General features: G+C 43.2%; 1 protein-coding gene across 2 annotated transcripts in view; it reads left to right on the top strand.

The window, feature by feature from the left end:
* The window catches only part of CHMP4B (charged multivesicular body protein 4B), a 54,046-nt gene that overhangs the window by 16,398 nt on the left and 19,449 nt on the right, over window positions 1-18,199 (top strand). Inside the window, exon 1 of one of the 2 annotated variants that reach the window (XM_045053725.1) lies at window positions 10,737-10,919. The exons of the other annotated variant lie outside the window; for it this stretch is intronic. Coding sequence (XP_044909660.1) covers window positions 10,814-10,919 — 106 coding nt within the window. The 5' untranslated portion in view covers window positions 10,737-10,813. Of the gene's footprint in view, window positions 1-10,736; window positions 10,920-18,199 lie in introns of those variants that run through there. 2 annotated transcript variants of the gene reach the window in all.

The raw sequence follows: 18,199 nt of genomic DNA, 5'->3' as shown, positions 1-18,199 counted from the left end.
AATGCCATACACTTTACAGACTTGATCGTGTTTGATTTTTTTCCAACCACCCATGTAAGTGATATTACACCCCACACCCCCATTAGAGATGAGAAAGCTGACATTCAGAGTACAGAGTCACTGGTCCAATCCAGAAGTCTTGGGGGATCCTAATGTGGGCTGCATCACCGTGGGTTTTGGTATTTTTGGTGTCCAATAGGGCCAGGACTCCATAGCCTTCAGTGCTCATAATTTTATCAATGGACAAAATCCTGTCTTTGAGAATACATTTTTTAAAATGCTTATTTGTTTTTGAGAGAGAGACAGACAGACAGACAGATAGACAGACATAGCACAAGTGGGGAAGGGGCAGAGAGAAAGGGAGACACAGAATCTGAAGCAGGCCCCGGGCTCTAGCTGTCAGCACAGAGCCCGATGCGGGGCTCAAACTCACGAACTGTGAGATCATGACCTGGGGTGAAGTTGGACACTTAACTGACTGAGCCACCCAGGTGCCCCTGGAAATACATTTTTATACTATTCTTTACATAGTGTAAGTACAGTGTAGGTTATTCTGCAGGGAAATACTTCACATTTGTATAGGGTTTTGTGGCTTCCAAAGTACTTTCACATACATGATCTGGTTTTGAAAGAGAAGCTTTATAAGATAGGACAGGTTGTGATTTTAATCCATTTTGCAGAGGAGGAAACTAGGGCTCAAAGCAATTAAGTGGTTTCCGTAGGGACTGAGTCAAGGCTAGAGCTCCAGTCTGGTGCTTTCCTACTATACCATGCACTGTTCTGGCTCCCTGCTATTTTTTTTTTTTTTTTAATGTTTGTTTATTTTTGAGAGAGAAAGAGACAAGAGCATGAGTGGGGGAGGGACGGGGGTAGGGGGAGACACAGCGTCCAAAGCAGGCTTCAGGCTCTGAGCTGTGAACGCAGGGCTGTAACTCAGGGACCGTGAGATCCCGACCTGAGGAAAGCCAATTCTTAACCAATGGAGCCACCCAGGTGCCCCCTGGCTCCCTGCTGTTAATGCTTAATTTCAGATTCTCTTGCCAGCTTTAGCAAGGCAATGTGTCAATAACAGGTGTGGGTCAGGTTGAGGAGCAGGGGGAGGGCAAGGTTGGGGGTCCTCAGAATGACTGGATTATGTTATCCAAAGTGGGACTAGTGCCAGAGAGAAAACCAAGAGACTGTTTATATGTGTCTAGAATGGTTTGAGAGCCTTTGCTCACTGCATTCATTCACAGTCTGTTACAGCATTAGCATTGTGCATTTCCCAGCCTGGTTTCCATTCTTTTACCACAACAAGCTCAGTTTCTCAGTGGTCTCTAGAGCAGTGTTTCTCAACCTTGGGACTATTGACATTTTGGACCAGAGAATTTGGTGCGGAGGGGGCTGTCCTGTGCATTGCAGGATGTTTAGCAGCATCCTTGACTTCTACTTGCTAGATATCCATAGCATTCCTCCTCCGGTTGTGACAACAAAAAAACACTCTCTAAACACTGCTAAATGTCCCCTGGGGGACAGAAGCTCCTAGGTTTGAGAACCACTGCTCCAGAGAGTGGCCTAAGGGTGAGAGGTTTTAAAGAGCAGAGCTGAGAGGATCCATTAAGGGTACTTTTAATCCTACCCTTTTGTTGTTCTGCTGAGGACACCAAGGTCTAGAGATAGGACACAGCCTCCTGGCTCTGCTTTCTGGGAGTCTGGCTTGGATTGGGACCTAGATCAGAATGTCTCCCTACTCAGGACTCTTTAACCAACCCAGAGGTTTTCAGTCTTCAGGTTGGAGGACGCTTTTCCAATTCCAGAAAAAATCAGGGATGGTCATGTGATAATGTGTAGTTGTACTTTAGTACCCATTAATTGAGAAGATAAATAATTACCTTCAACCAATATTTATTGAATACCCACTGTCTGTGTTTCCATCCTAGGATTGTCACATGAATGGCAGTAGGTGGTCAAGTGACAGTTGCTTTTATTATTGTGTGATATATTCACCATGTAGGGCACAGACAGTGCTGGGCAGGCACATTTCACAGAGCAGTGTAGTGTAGTGGCGACTATGAACCCTATGAGCTCACAACCCATAGGTTGGGAACCAGTTAATGTATTATACCATGAGATTTGAGAGAACAGCAGACCTGAAACTCGGGGCTTTTCTTGAAACCATGAACTATTTTTACACTCAAGAGAAAAATCTCCATAGTCTGTGGAAATACAAAGCCACTAGGCTACCCAGAGTCCTCAGTGCAGCTCTCTCAACAGCCATACACTAGGGCATTTGTGATAAAAGAAGAGGCATTTGGCTGGAAACAAGCTTTAAGTTCTTAGCATTAGTTGGTAAATGGTGCATTGGTCTGAGGGGAATTTAAAATAATGGCCTTGAACTTGAGAATATGTGTTTCCAAAGCCTCTCATCTCGAAGCACTCAGCTTCTCTGACAAGAAATATTACTCTTATTTCAGAGGTAAGAGGCAGAGAGGTGAGGCCACACAAATGGACCCTGAAAGAGAGCCGGCTACTCTCAGGATTAGGAACTGGGACTCTGGTTGGCATCCCAAGATGGGGCTGTTTGTTTATGTCAGATGATGGTGGGATAAGGAAAAAAGTTGTTAGATTAGCTTCTACCTAATTTGGCCAACATTTTAAGTGCCCACTGTGAAAGACTCCATGTGAAGGGATAGTAGGACACAGATGAAGATTTGGGACAGAGGAAGGGGGTAAGGCCATTCTGTGCTGAAGGAGTTGTGGAACCAAGGTACTCTGTGTGTATGTGGGAGGGGAGGGGAGATGATAGGGGAAGGGTGGGAGGTAGTGGTGGCTCAGACAGAGTGACAGTTGGAAAGATAGGCTGCAGCCTCCCTGAGGAGGCCCTGGATACTAAGCTGAGGAATCTGTTAGGTTGAATTTAGTGAGGCACATACTGAGTAGACACTCTGTCTGTTGAACAGTTTGTGGGGAACAGCAGCCATCTTGCTGCAGCACCCTGCTGAAGTTACCCATTGGTAGGCTTTCTACCCATTATTACCAGAGGGATTGAGGTGGGTAGAGAGTGGTTCCCTTATAAGGGGGGTCATTACTCTTTCTTTGGTTACTTTTTCCTGGTTCCCCTTCTGCTTTATCTGAAGCCTGGAACATCCTGGGCAGCTGGGTAGAGACAGAACAGTAACTTTTCTCCACTTGAAAGAATCTCAGGTTATATGCTGAAGATAGGCAGATCTTCCCTACTTAAACTAGTTTGACCAAGCCTCATTTATTAATCATGTCCTTGACTACCTCATGTTGTGCATTTTGCTCCCGACTCCCTGGCCAGCTTACTCAATTAATTGTGATCTTTGAGATTATTTAATTTTCCCTTCATGTTTATCTTTGATCCATGAGAGAGGGAGATGAGGAGAGTTTACCTCCCTTGGCTGATGAGAAGGACTTCTGTTTCTGAGGTCCATACATTTCAAGTTCAGCCTGGTCTCTGCTATCCTAGTCACAAAAATCTGAGAACTCACTCTTTTATTCACTCTTTCCTGAGCTCCCAGCCTCTTGTTTTTTTCCCCTCTTTTCTAGGTGCTCCCTCCATTACCCAGGATGGTCAAGCAGAGCCCTAGGACTTAGAGACCACCCCAGTTCTAGTTCTGCTTCTGTCAACTAGTATCTTTGGGCAAGTGCCTTCTCTACTCTGGGCCTTTGTTGAGAAGCAACAATTTGTTGAGAATCAGCTATTGTTGAGAACAATAAAATGAAAAGGATGGATTAAATGAATGCTGAGATTCTTCCTGCTCTAACATTGTCTGAGTCAACAAGTGCTGTATTACAGTAACTCTCCAGAGAACCAGGTGTTGCTCTAAGCAATTTTGCTGCATAAAAAGATGGAGCAGCTTAGTGTTTGTTTTGTCTGTTAGCAGCTTGGGTACAGCCCTGCTCAGTGTAGATGTTGAGGGCAGCCACAGACTGTTTTGTAGAATGTGATGGACGTGTTTTGTTTTGTTTTGTTTTGTTTTGTTTTGTTTTGTTTTGTTTTTAATTGTGATTCCCTGGTTCAGACACCAGAGCTGAATAATCGTTTTTAGCTGCTCCCGTGAGCCTCTGTCCAGGTGAGCAGCGCAGTTGCCAGAAGGCATCTCTTCTGGTGTCTGAGCCTCCTTTGGATCAGTAGTCTGCCTGTCACTTGACTGCCAGTCTTTTGGCAAATCAGATGCACACATTTTTTCTGGGGCTGAGCAGGCTTAAGCCCTGCTGGACAAAAACCCAGCAGTGACCAGTTAAACATACTGAGGATGCTTCCTTGTAATAGGACTTGACCTCCTCACCAACCCACAGGGTTGGGGCCACAGGATACAAAGGAGTTGTCTCCTTTGTGAAGGGAGTGGAGAAAAGAACCAGCTGGTCAAGGCTGGCCTGACTTGAGTCATTTTATTTAAATCTGCTTTTTAGGGGTGCCGGGGTGGCTCAGTCAGTTGAGCGTCCGACTTCGGCCCAGGCCATGATCTCACGATTCATGAGTTCGAGCCCTGCGTCGGGCTCTGTGCTGACAGCTCAGAGCCTGGAGCCTGCTTCGGATTCTGTGCCTCCCTCTCTCTCTGACCCTCCCCGTTCATGCTGTTTCTCTCTGTCTCAAAAATAAATAAAAACATTAAAAAAAAAAATCTGCTTTTCAGGATGGTGACTAAAGATGATGCTGTATATCTTGGGGAAAGTAGTGGGCTTCTCTGCAAAGACCTGAGGTCCTAGCACTGCCCTGAACAGCTAAGCCTTTTAAAAATATGGAAGACATTTACTCACCTGGTTCTAAATGAAGGCCTTTAAAACCTCACCCTACTAGTGCCCATTAAAGACCATCCTCTCCCTTTTATTAACTTTCATAGTACTTTCATGTGTCCTAAGCAGCTCTGGAAAAATCACACAAGTTTAGAGCTCATCTTGCCCGTATAGAGGGAGATTCCAGGCCCAGAGAGGTTAGGTAGCTCAGGGTGCCTGGGTGGTTCAGTTGGTTAAGCGACCGACTCTTGCTGTTGGCCCAGGTCATGATCTCACTGTTTGTGAGTTTGACCCCCATATTGGGCTCTGCACTGTTAGCGCAGAGCCTGGTTGAGATTCTCTCTCTTTGTCCCCCCTCAAAATAAATAAACATTAAAAATAAATAAAAAGTGACACAGCTCAGGAGTGCCTGGGTGGCTCAGTTGGTTAAGTGGCCGACCTCGGCTCAGGTCATGATCTCACAGTTCATGGGTTTGAACCCTGCATCGGGCTCTGTGCTGACAGTGCAGAGCCTGGAGCCTGGCTTTGGAGTCTGTCTCCTTCTCTCTCTGCCCCTCCCCCACTCCTGCTCTGTCTCTGTCTCTGTCTCAAACATTTAAAAAAAATTTTTTTTTAAGTGACACAGCTCATGAAGACAAACCTGGGACTAGAACCCGTGGCTCTTATCTCTTTCTGATTAGTTCTGCTGCCTCACTGCTTCTCAACAGACTCTGGGGTGGCCCGTTGCCAGAATGGCTTTGAAAATAAAATTAAAGTTGCCATGCAGAAGGCCAGCTGACGGGAGAGAAGGAGCAAACAGTTGCTATTTTAGGGGGTGGTTTTTTTTTTTTTTTTTTTTTAGTTATAACTGGCTGTTGGTGGTTTGGCAGGATGGCACAGCCTGGGTGGAGGCTCATAAACGTCAGGGTCTTGTAGCTACCTTCCTGATTCTTTGTGTAACCAGGCTGTCTTTCCCTGCCTTCTAAGAACCTATCCAAGGGATTAGAATATTCCTACTTTTAACCCCTTTTACAGGACTCTGGGGAAGATTAGGAAGTCTATAAAAAGACCTAGGAAAAAGTTGGTATACAAATGACAGTTTTTGGTGCTTCTTGATTTTTTTTTTTTTTATTAATGTGTAATTTGTTTATAGTAAAGCAGACAAGTCTTAAGTGTATAACTCAGTGGTTTTTTTTTTTTTTTTAACAGATGTATATACCCATGTAATCACCACCCAGATCAAGACATAGAACATTTCTAGCACTTCAGTAGTCTTGGTGATTTTTATAGCAGCTAAGGACTTTATTTGTTTACTCCAGTCCCCTTAAGTATCTCAGAGGCATTATATTATCCTTCTGTTACTCATTCAGCATGTTTCCCAAACACCTAGTAGTGGAGAGTGCTGTGCTAGGTGTTGCTGTGGGTTCAGAAATGAGTAATTGTTGGCCTCTGTCTTAGGTTCACAGCCCATCAGGGATTATGACTAGGATCCAATGGAGACTGACTGAGAAGGGCTGTGAGAAGCGGCTTGAAGGAGAGAGGCTGTTTCTGGCTGGGAGAGGAGAGTATATATATTTACATAGCCAGAGAATTTTCCCCAGCCTTCTCACTATTCATAAATATAGGAAAGGAGCCAGATTTTGGACTTTTAGTCCCTTCTCAGCCAGTTCTTTGCATTTTCAGACCATATTGGGTACTTTGGAGAGGTATAAGCCTAGCTGAAAATCTGCATCTATGGTGTTTGCTCGGCCTTTCCACCTCTGCTGGAGACAACATGGACAATATGGAAGAGAGCAAAAACAAGGCACTTCTCCCCTTCTTTGTCTGCCCCAATGCAGGGCTGAATCCCACAACCGTGAGATTATGACCTGAGCCTAAATTAAGAGTCAGACGCTTGGGGCGCCTGGGTGGCTCAGTCGGTTGAGCGTCCAACTTCAGCTCAGGTCATGATCTTGCAGTTGACGAGTTTGAGCCCTGCATCGGGCTCTGCACTGACAGCTCAGAGCCTGGAGCCTGCTTCGGATTCTGTGTCTCCCTCTCTCTCTGCCCCTCCCCCGCTCATGCTTTGTCTCTCTCTGTGTCAAAAATAAATAAACATTAAAAAAAATTAAAAAAAAAAAGTCAGGCGCTTAACTGTCTGAGTCACCCGGGTGCCCCAGACGACAAATCTTTTGTGAGTTAATTTTAGCCTGAATTTCTCTAACCCTTTTGGTCACATCGTTTAAAACATCGAATTTTCTGTGTCTTAAGTGAAAGCAGACTCAAGAGTGACTTTTCTGATCTGTTTTCATGTGTGGGAAACAAGTTTTTGTTTTGTTTTAAATGCTAATAAAGGCATATGGCTCTGTGGTTGGTAGGAGGGAAGAAGGCCATGTCTAAGTAGATGCAAGGTTGTCCCTTTCTTTAAAGAAAGATTCTTTCAAGGTAGTGAAGACCAGTGCCTAAGATAGGGTTAATAAGATAATAGCCTAGGACATCTGAACATTGCAGAGCTTTACCTTAGTGTATGTGTAGATAGGAAAGAAAGAAGGGCACATGACTTAGCTCGGCTGAACCTTGTTCAGGTTTGATGAATTATTGTGTCTTAGAATCATAAGTCTTAGATCATTTGGGTCCGTTCCCCATCTCCATTTTACGGATGAGGAAACTAAGACTTTGATTTGGTCAGGGCTGGAACCAGAACCAGGTCTCATGTTTAGTGAGTACAAAGATGTTCTGGAAGAGTGCTCAGCAGGATTTCGAAGGAAGCATGGCTAGGAGGGGGTAGTGGTGAGGTGGAGGGTGAATAGAGTGACAGGAGCACTGGATGGTTTCCCCCAACAGTGGACCAGGAGAAGCAAAATGCTGGAGGAGGGAGAGGTGAGAGTGTCTCCTCTAGAGAAGACTGAGGCTGTCAGTAGTCTGAGGGGGTGCCCTGGGATCCCCATAGCAAGGGGATGTGGAGGCTGCTGTGGCCAGGATTAAGTGCTTTAATTGGCTGGAGAATCTTCGGCACTTATCCTCCTTCTCTTTTTGTTTTCTATTTGACTACTTGGGGACCCCTGAGGTATTGCTTTCCTCGGTAGGAAGCCTACTTTCTAACATTCCTTTCTTTACATTCTTTTCTAAATAATCCAATTATAATCTATCACTGTTGTGTATTGTTCAAGGGAATAGAAATTACCATCCCTTCATTATTTTGGCTTCTGATAATTCTGTGCAGTTTGGAGTTAGTTCTCCAGTTTTATTATTTTCACATATATGGTTATAAGCTACAGTGTTTAGTGGAAAGACCAGATAGCAAATTCATGATTGGGTGTGTGTGCGTGTGTGTGTGTAGTAAAATCTGTTTTTTACATATATATGTGTAATATATATGTTACTTGATGTCTGCCATCAAGGTTAACTATTTGGCCTCATCTGTAAAATAGGAGTAATAATCATAATAAGGGCTCTGAAGTCAGACAAACTGGATTTGCAAACTGGATTAGGCTCTATCACTTAACTGACTGCAATTTGGGGGAAGTTACTTAGCTTTCCAAGCCTCTATTTCCATTCTTTTGCTATTGAAGGAGAAGGGGATGAAGATTTATTGAGCATCTACTATTAGGTATTGTACTATTCAACTACTTTGCATGTGCTGCCTTGTTTTCCTTGTAGTGGTTCAGTGAGATACAGATGTTATTATCCTTATTTTATATATACGGAAACTGAGTCTTAGAAAGGTTAAGTGATTTGCCTATGTCTTCTCAATTAAAAGTCTTGGGAAAATCTTTTGGGAATGACTATTACTGTACTTTCCGAAATGGGATTTTTTTTTTCATATGGATTCTGATTCAGTTAATGTTTGCTGAACCTTTTTTAGGTGATAGGCATTATAGTTAATACCAGAATTATTGTATTGTCTTATCACCATTTTATAAATGAGTAAGTTAAAGCTCAAGGCTCATCCAAGATTATCCAAATTATACACGACAGAGCCAGGATATGGACCAAATCTGCCTGATTCCCACCTCATGGTACCTCAGGATTACCTGACTGTGGCCCAGTTGTTTATAGCATTTGTTGACAAAAATGGATTTCATTTCAGCATAAGAATTTGACTATCCCCAGGAAATTAATTACAATGAGATTTGACCTGAATCAGAAAATAATAAAAGGTATTAAAGGAGGAGTAGGGGTGCCTGGGTGGCTTGGTCAGTTGAGCATCTGACTTCAGCTCAGGTCATGATCTTGCAGTTCATGAGTTTGAACCCCATGTCGGCTCTGTGCTGACAGCTCAAAGCCTGGAGCCTACTTTGGATTCTGTGTCTCCCTCTCTCTCTGCTCCTCCCTTGCTCATGCTCTCTCTCTCAAAAATAAATGAAAACATTTGAAAATTAAAAAAAAAAAAAGGAGTAGATTAGGAAGAGGGTCTTCCCAGCCATTATTAGCATGTCTGCTCAGAAGCTTTGCAAAGAACAGAAACAGAGAACTGCCATTACTATTAAATTCCCTGGAGGTTGGAGCCAGGAACAGATTCATTATTTGTTTTCTCCTTGACCCTGGGAGGTAGACCTGTGGGTGTCTTGTGATTTCATAAATAGTGAGGACTGGCAAAGATAAAAGTCTCATTAGAACTATCTCCCAGTGTTATGAGGATCTCAGGCTGTTGGGGTTACTAGTCCATTGAGATAGTTTAAAAACTTCTTTAGTAGCCAGACTTGGTTCAAATCAACTCTTAGGTGTAGAAGCAACAATGGCAGGTTCTTGGGCAGTTTTTAAGTGACTGACCAGACCATAGGCATTGCTTATTCCTTATTCATTCAAGTGACATGTGGGCTCGAACAGCTTATCTAAGCCAGGGACTGTCCCCAGAAGCTTCATTGCACCAAGGGGATGTCAGTTACAGTAGTACAGTTTGGTGTTTTGAGGCAGCTTTCAGCAAGGAGTGATTCAGGATCCAGGAGAAGTGTCCTCACTTGGCCTGGGGAGAGTGGGCGGATTGAGAAGCTGCTGCCTGGACAGCCCTGCAAGACCGGTGGGAGCAAACCAGATGAAGAGTGAGATGGGCATTTGAGGAGAACTGGAAGCCTGAGGAGGCTACAGAGAATGAAAGCCAGTACAGGGTTTTCTAGGCAGGGGAGTGGAGTGTTAAAGTTTGTGTTTGGAAGGACCACTGGTTAAAAAAAAAAAAAAGAAGAAGAAGAAAGAAAGAAAGACCATTGGTGACAGGTGGGGAGGGGGCATCTCCTACCCCCATCCACATACACTTCTCTCTTCCCCCTGCCTTCCCCCAGCTCATAGAGCCCAAGTCACAACCTTGTGAGCAACTACACCACATAATCCCTCTGCCCCCCAAAACACACACTCAACACAGGGTTCTGCTCTGGACACAGTCCTCTTGCTCTTGGGTCCTGATTGCTTCAGTTGTAGGAAGGGGCCTTCCCTTGGTGTGCTGAAGGTTTAGGGCTTAGGCTGAAGATTTGTGGGCAAAGAGGCTTTTCATGCCTTTATGGAGGGAGGGGCTGAAGCTGTTTTCCATGTTTCAGCCTTGATCCAGGTCTGCCAGAATTGGGAGGGGTGGTAAATGGCTATGGGAGAGGAGGTAGAATTGTTAATCACCTAGCTCCTCAGGGAGGGTGAATATAGAAATAAGAGGTAAGTTCCCCCAGAGGTGTGGAAGTGCATATGTGTGTGTAAACAGGACTTTAGCCAAACTCCCACCTAATCGCCCTGGCCCAGGTCAACTGGCAAGGTGCATGTAGAAGAAGAAATGACCCTGTCCTCTAGAGATGCCCTTTTGTTCCTCTCTTCTTGTGGCCCTGAGATCCTCAGAACCTCTGCTGTATGTCTCTCCACCATGTGACAGGATCTATGACTGGGAAGAAAAAGGAAGAGGGAGGTTCTTATCTAATTACTGGGGTAAACAACCCAGCACAAAAGTTGCAGAAAGTAGAGAGTAGCAAGAAGAAAATACCAGTTCAGTTGCTTTCTTGGAGGCAGGAATATTTGTGCAGAGGCTACTGCAGGGGTAAAAGCAGGCATGAAGGAAGTTGGGGGCAGCAGAGCTAGGGGATGGAAACAGTAAGGAAGTATAGACCTCCAAATTTGGTAGACCATTCAAGAACTCCTGATGGATCCTCAACTGGAGGCCCTGGCTTTGGGAGTGTCTGTCTCCCTTTTCTCAAGCTCCTTCGTTTTTAATTCTTTGGGACATCATGGACCCTTTTCAAAATCCAGTAAGTGCCGTTTCCTCCCAGAACTACACATACAGTGCATGTGAAATTTTGCAGGTTGTGGTAGGGATCCTGGACCCCCGCTGAGAATCCTGCTCCAGCTTCTCTGCTGTTTTTCTGTACTATCTCATTTCTGGTATTGCCAGTTTGGTTTTAGTTGGAGGTGATAAAATGCCAACTCATACCGGCTTACTCTGCGGAAGGAGGACTTATTGACACATATGATTGTGGGAAAAGGCAGGGTGGAGCTGGTCTCTCTTTCAGCATGTTGACTCATTCTTACTGACTTCCTCATGAGCCTGGGCCAGGGCTGCCAACTGCTCTGGCTTAGAGCTTTGGATCTTGGCAGGGAATGTGCCACTAACTCCCTTCACTCTCATTTCTCTCCTCTGGAATCTCCTAGCAAATTCCAGAAGAGGAATCTGATTGGCTGCTTGGGTTAGGTACTCGTGACTAGGCTAATCACAGCAGTGGAGGGGAGGAGCTGTTCTGTGACCCAGCTTGGATCATAAGCCTGTTCCGCTCCGTGGCCAGGGAGGCAGGTTTGTTTGTAGAGGTTTGGTGTTTGAGGAGGGTGGTCCTCTGGAAACAATTGCCCCTGCACTTCTCTCCTCCTGCCTGGTAGAGCTCATTGCTCCTGCTCATTCATTCTTTCTCAGCCCCAACAGGGCTTGTGGGGGCATGTGGGAAAGAACTGGAGACCTGTGTTCTGGTCCTAGGACCACCTTCCACCAGGGTTCACTGAATACATACTCTGCTTATACCTCCCTGGGTCTTAGTTTCCTCCTCTGTGCAAACAAGGTTGGACTTATTCTCCAGAAGTGTGTTTGTCCAGCCAACCATCCCTCACGGAACACCTACTATGTACTGAGAATACTGAGATAGAGAGATAAGTCCCTTCCTCCCAGAGTTCCCATTCTTTTTTTTTTTTTTTTTAATTTATTTATTTATTTATTTTGAGAGAGAGAGCACAAGCAGAGGAGGGGCAGAGAGAGGGAGAGACAGAATCCCAAGCAGGCTCTGCACCATCAGTGCAGAGCCCGATGTGGGGCTTGAACTCAAGAACTGTGAGATCATGACCTGAGCCGAGATCAAGAGTCAGATGCTTAACTCACTGAACCACCCAGGCACCCCGAGTTCCCATTCTTAAAGTGTGAAAATAGAGATATGCATTAGGGTTCCAGGACACTGAGATTCTGTGCCCCTATTTATTGTGGACCCAGGCAAAACCTTCTTTCCCAGAAAGACACCAGCTTACTGTGGCTCCTCTTGCCCTCCATTCTTTGGAAGCTGCCATTTGGGCAAGGAGGGTAATTTGTCTCTACCCACTTCATCATGCCTCTCCGATTCTAAGAGAAAACACTAGTTTGGTTTTCCCTCTTGCTTTGGACAAATACTTCGTAGTGCTTTGCTGCTGGCATTTCCCCCTCCCCACTTCCCCACAATCGACTTCAACCCCCAGACCTCTCTTGTCATCTCAGTTGCCAGGGTGCTTTCTTGCTTGTTCAGGCAGAGGGGGCTTTTGTTGGCTTGAATTCAGCTGGAAGCAGGGGAAGAAAAGCCAGTTGGAAAAGAAACATTTCATCCTAGCCTGGGAACGGAAACCAAGGGCAGGCTCTGCTTTTCCTATGTCCCAGCCAAGAACCTGATCACCTCCAGTAAGGCAGGCTAAGAGCATACAGCCTGAGACCTGGTGGGTGGGAGGAGTGTGATCAGTCTCCTTACTCCACTCGTGGGACCAGGCCACAGCTCAAGTGCCAGGCATAGTTAAGTTGTTCTTAATACATGTTTGCTGTTTTAAATACAACTGTCTTAGGGTACCTAAGTGGCTCAGTTGGTTAAGCATCTGACTTTGGCTCAAGTCATGATCTCATGGTTTGTGGGTTCGAGCCCCACGTCGGGCTCTGTGCTTGATAGCTCAGAGCCTGGAGCCTGCTTCAGAATCTGTGTCTCCCTCCCTCTCTCTCTGACCCTCCCCTGCTTGTGTTCTGTCTCTTTCTCTCAAGAATAAACATAAATTAAAAAAAAATTTTTTTAATAAAAAAATATCTATTTTTCTGTCTTTTCATGTCTGGGGATGGGACAGAAATTGGCTCTTTTATTTAGGTTACTTTTTTGTTTGTTTTGATTACATAGTCATGTAAGTGATACATTATTTTATTTATTTTTTAAAGCTTTTGACATTCTTTTAAGTTTATTTATTTTTGAGAGTGAGAGAGAGTGAGCAGGGGAGGGGCAGAGGGAAGAAGAGAAAGAATCCCAAGCAGGCCCCACACTGCCAACATGGAGCCTGACACAGGGCTCAAACCCACGAACCTGAGCTGAAATCAAGAGTTTGACACTTAACCGACTGAGCCACCCAGGCGCCCTGGTATGTAATTTTAAAAGTGCCTTCTCGGGGCACCTCGTCTTTTCTCCCCTGAGTCGGTTACTAGTCTCTCTGAGAAATGGCATCTCCACCACCTTGTTGCTCCAACCAGAACTTGGGGGTTCTTCCTGACTGCATTTTCTCATTTCCTTCCCCTACACATTCAAACAGATGATACAGGCCAAGGTCTTCCCTCTTGATACCTCTCATCTTCTTCTGGTCAGTCCCTCCACTGTGGCCTTAGTTCAGGCCCTTGAAATCCAAACTCTCTGGATTATTGCAGTTGTCACCAGTCCTTTCTCTTCACAGCAGCCAGAGAGATCTTTCTGAAATGCAAATCTTATCACATGCTCGCCCTGCTTAGAATCTTTCAATGGCTTCCCTCTAATCCTGGGATAAAGTCTAGCAGCTCCTTAATAAGACATACAAGTTTGTTCTTGAGTTTCTCTCTTGAGCTTTTATCTTTCCTTACTCCTCCCCCTCCCCCCCCCCCCCCCAATGCCTTTCTGTTCCTCCTGCCTGGGATATGTTTCTCTTGCCTATCTTTTATCAACCTTTATTTTTTTTTTTTATTTTATTTATTTTTTTAAGTAGGCTTCACACCCAACATGGAGCTTGAACTCATGACCCTGGGATCAAGAGTCGGATGCTCTGCTGACTGAGCCAGCCAGGTGCCCCTTTCTTATCATCCTTTAAAGTGTGTGATAACTACAAAGGTTAGGTTCCCCTCCCCTGGGCTACCATAGTGCCCTGTGCTTACCTCTGTCATTATATCACATTGTCCATCTCTTTGCTGGTTTGTGAACTCCTTCAGCTTTGGGGCTGTGTCTTTTTTTGTTTCTGGTAACAAAGTATTACAAGCAAAGTATAATTCCTGATAGTAGAAGGAGCATGGATTTGGGTTGTTTAAGGAATTTGTCAATCTGAGTTTTCAAATTTATTAGCATGAAGTTGTGCATAATATTCCCTTTCCCTTTTAGCATCTGTGGAATCAGTAGTGATGTCACATCATTCCTGACATTGGCAACTTTTTTTTTCCTGATCATTCTGGCTAGAAGTTCAATTTTATTGATCAAAGAGACAGGGTTTTTTTTTTTTTGTTTGTTTGTTTTAGGGTTTATTTATTTTTGAGAGAGAGAGAGAGAGACAGACAGACAGAGCACGAGTAGGGAAGGGGTAGAGAGGAAGAAGACACAGAATCCGAAGCAGGCCCCAGGCTCTGAGCTGTCAGCATAGAGCCCAATGAGGGGCTGGAACTCAAAAGCTGCAAGTTGATGACCTGAGCTGAAGTTGGGCACTTAACAGACTGAGCCACCCAGGTGCCCCAAGAACAAGATTTTTATTTCATTGATTTCTATTTTTATTTCATTGTTTCTGTTTTCTATTTTATTTATTTTTTATTTTGTTATGCTTTATTGGTATAATTGACATATTAGTTTCAAGTATACAACATATTTGATTTGATATGTATATATTGCAAAATGATCACCATAAGTCTAGTTAACATACATCTGTTTTCTAGTTTATTGATTTTCATTTTGATCCTCATTTCCTTTCTTCTGCATAATTTAGGCTTTATTCTTTTTCTGGTTTCTCTAAGGTGGAAGCTGAGGTCACTGATTTGAGGTCTTTCTTCTTTTCTAATATAAGCATTTAGTGCTATAAAATTTCCCCTAAGGATTGCTTTAAGTGACATCCCACAAATCTTGATGTGTTATATTTTCATTTTCATTCCATTCAAAATACTTTTTAAAAAAATTTTATTTATTTATTTTGAGAGAGAGAGTGCACATGCAAGCCAAGGAGAGGCAGAGAGAGAGAATCCCAAGTAGGTTCTGTGCTGTAAGTACAGAGCCCAACACAAGGCTCAAGCCCAAGAACCATGAGATCATGACCTGAGCCAAAATCAAGAGATGGAAGCTTAACTGACTGAGCCACCCAGGCACCCCTCAAAATACTTTCTGATTTCTCATTCAATTTCTTTTTTGACCTATGGGTTATTTAGCAATATGTTAGTTTTCAAGTATTTTGGGAATTTTCCTGAGATCTTCTGTTTGTGACTTCTAATTTAATTTTATTATGGTTAGAGAACATACTTTTTATGACTTGAATCCTTTTAAATCTATTGAGCTTTGTATTGTGGCCCAGAATGAGGTCCATGTTGGTAAATGTTCCATGTTCACATGAAGAGAATGAGTATTCTGCTGTTGGTGGTGAAATTTCCTATAGATGTCAGTTAGGTCAAGTTTATTGATTTTGAGCTGTTCGAGACTTCTGTATCCTCACTGATTTCCTGTCTATATCAGTTGTCAAAGAAAGGTATTGAAATCTGACTGTAATTGTGGATTTGTTTCTCTTTGTAATTCTATCCATTTTTGCTTCATTTATTTTAAAATTCTATAATTAGGTCTATAAATGTTTCTAATTGTTATATCCTCCTGATAATTGAACTCTTTATGATTATGAGGTGACCTTCTTTGTTCCTGGTAATATTCTTCGCTTTGAAATCTACTTTGGTATATTAATTAATATATTCATTCCAGCCTTCTTTTGTGTAGTGTAACCTTGGTTACATTGTAACATGTAGTGCAATAATGATTTCAGGAGCAGAATCCAGTGATTCATCCCCTGCGTATAACACCCAGGGCTCATCCCAACAAGTGTCTTAATGCCCCTTGCCCATTTAGCCCATCCCCCACCCACAACCCCTCCAGCAACCCTCTGTTCTCTATATTTAAGAGTCTATCATGTTTTGTTCTCCTCCGTGTTTTTATATTATTTTTGCTTCCCTTCCCTTATGTTCATCTGTTTTGTATCTTAAATTCCACATATGAGTGAAGTCATATGAAATTTGTCTTTTTCTGACTAGTTTCACTTACGTAATGCCCTCTAGTTCCACCCATGTTGTTGCAAATAACAAGATTTCATTCCTTTTGGTTGCCAAATAACACTCCATTGTATATATATACCACATCTTCTTTATCCATTCACCCATCGATGGACATTTGGGTTCTTTTCATACTTTGGCTATTGTCAATAGTGCTGCTATAAACATTGGGGTACATGTGCCCCTTGAAACAGCATACCTGTATCCCTTGGATAAATACTTAGTAGTGCAGTTGCTGGATTGTAGAGTAGTTCTATTTTTAATTTTTTGGGGATCCATCCTTTTACTTTTAACTTATTTGTCTTGATGTTTGAAGTGTGTTTTTTGTTGGCAGCATGTAGTTGGATTTTATAATCAATAACTTCTACTTTTTTTTTTTTTACATTAAACTTCTTTTTATTGTTTATTTTTTAAACGCTTATTTTTGAGAGAGAGAATGTGCATGTGTGCGTGCGCAAGCAGGGGAGGGGCAGAGAGACAGTGAGACATAGGATCTGAAGCAGGCTCTATGCTGACAGCAAACAGCCCAACGTAGGTCTCAAACCCATGAACTGCGAGACCATGACCTGAGCCGAAGTCAATGCTTAACTGACTGAGCCACCCAGGCACCCTATTGTTTAATTTTTTTAATTTACTTATTTATTTTTAATGTTTATTTTTGAGTGTGAGTGGGGGAGGGCAAGAAGATTGGAAGTGGGCTCTGTGCTGACAGCAGGGAACCTGATGTGGAGCTCCAACTCATAAACTATGAGATCATGACCTGAGCTGAAGTCAGATGCTCAGTCGACTGAGCCACTCAGGTGCCCACTGCCCCACCGCCCATTGTTTATTTTAGAGAGAGAGAGAAAGGGAGAGAGAATGAGGGAAAGGGCAGAGGGAGAGAGAGAATCTAATTCACACTGAGCATGGAGCCCAACATGGGGCTCAATCCCAAAACCCTGGGATCATGACCTGAGCTGAAATCAAGAGTCAGACGCTCAGCTGACTAAGCCACCCAGGTGCCCCAACTTCTGCCTGTTAATTGAGGTATTTAGATGGTTACATTTTATGTGATTATTGATATGGCTAAATATAAATCCGTCATCTTGCTCTTTTTAAAAATTGGTCTCATCTGTTCTTTGCTACCATTTTTTTCTCTTGATTCCATTTATCTCCTTTGTTGGCTTATTAGCTGTAATTCTTTGTTATTTTTAATATTTACTTTAGAGTTTGTAATATACATCTTTGACTTATATATTCTATTTTCAAGTGATACTATCACCTTACATACAGTACCTGAACCATACAGTGGTACAGTCTCACTTCCCCCAGGCTTATGTGCTACTGCTGTCATATGTTTTACATATGTTATAAACCCCTCACTACATTATTGGTTTTTCTGTTTAAAGAGATTTAAATAATTAAAAAGTGGGGTTCCTGGCTGGCTCAGTCAGTGAAATGTGCGACTCCTGATCTCAGGGTTGTGGGTTTGAGCCCCACATTGGGTGTAGAGATTACTTAATATAATCTTTTTAAGTTAATTAATTAGAAAGCTGTATATGTTTATGTATTTATTCTTTCTGGTGCTCCTCATACCTCTGTATAGGGCTGTATTTTCGTCTGGTATCATTTTCCTTCTGGCTAATTTTATCAGATGTCAAATGGAAATTTTACCTTATTGGGTATTGGATATTTCTGTATTCCCATAAATATTCTTTTTTTAAAAAGATATCTTTCTTTTTAAGAGACTCTTTTAATGTTTGTTTATTTTTGAGAGAGCGTGGAGGAGGGGCAAAGAGAAAGAGAGGGAGAGAGAATCCCAAGCAGGCTCCGTCTGCACTGTTAGTGCAGAGCCTGACATGGGGCTCGAACCCAGGAACCATGAGATCATGACCTGAGCCGAAGTAGGATGCTCAACTGACTGAGCCACCCAGGCACCACACTGTAAATATTCTTAAGCTTTGTTTGGGCATAGTTCATTTTGTTGGTAACAATTTGTGTTTTTGGGTCTTGCTTTTAAAATTTATTTGGTGGGACCAAAACAGGGCT

The sequence above is a fragment of the Felis catus genome, chromosome A3 (assembly GCF_018350175.1).
Source record: "Felis catus isolate Fca126 chromosome A3, F.catus_Fca126_mat1.0, whole genome shotgun sequence".
Lineage (NCBI taxonomy): Eukaryota > Metazoa > Chordata > Mammalia > Carnivora > Felidae > Felis > Felis catus.
Note: the sequence above shows the minus strand (reverse complement) of the source record. Positions and strands in the feature narration are given on the sequence as shown.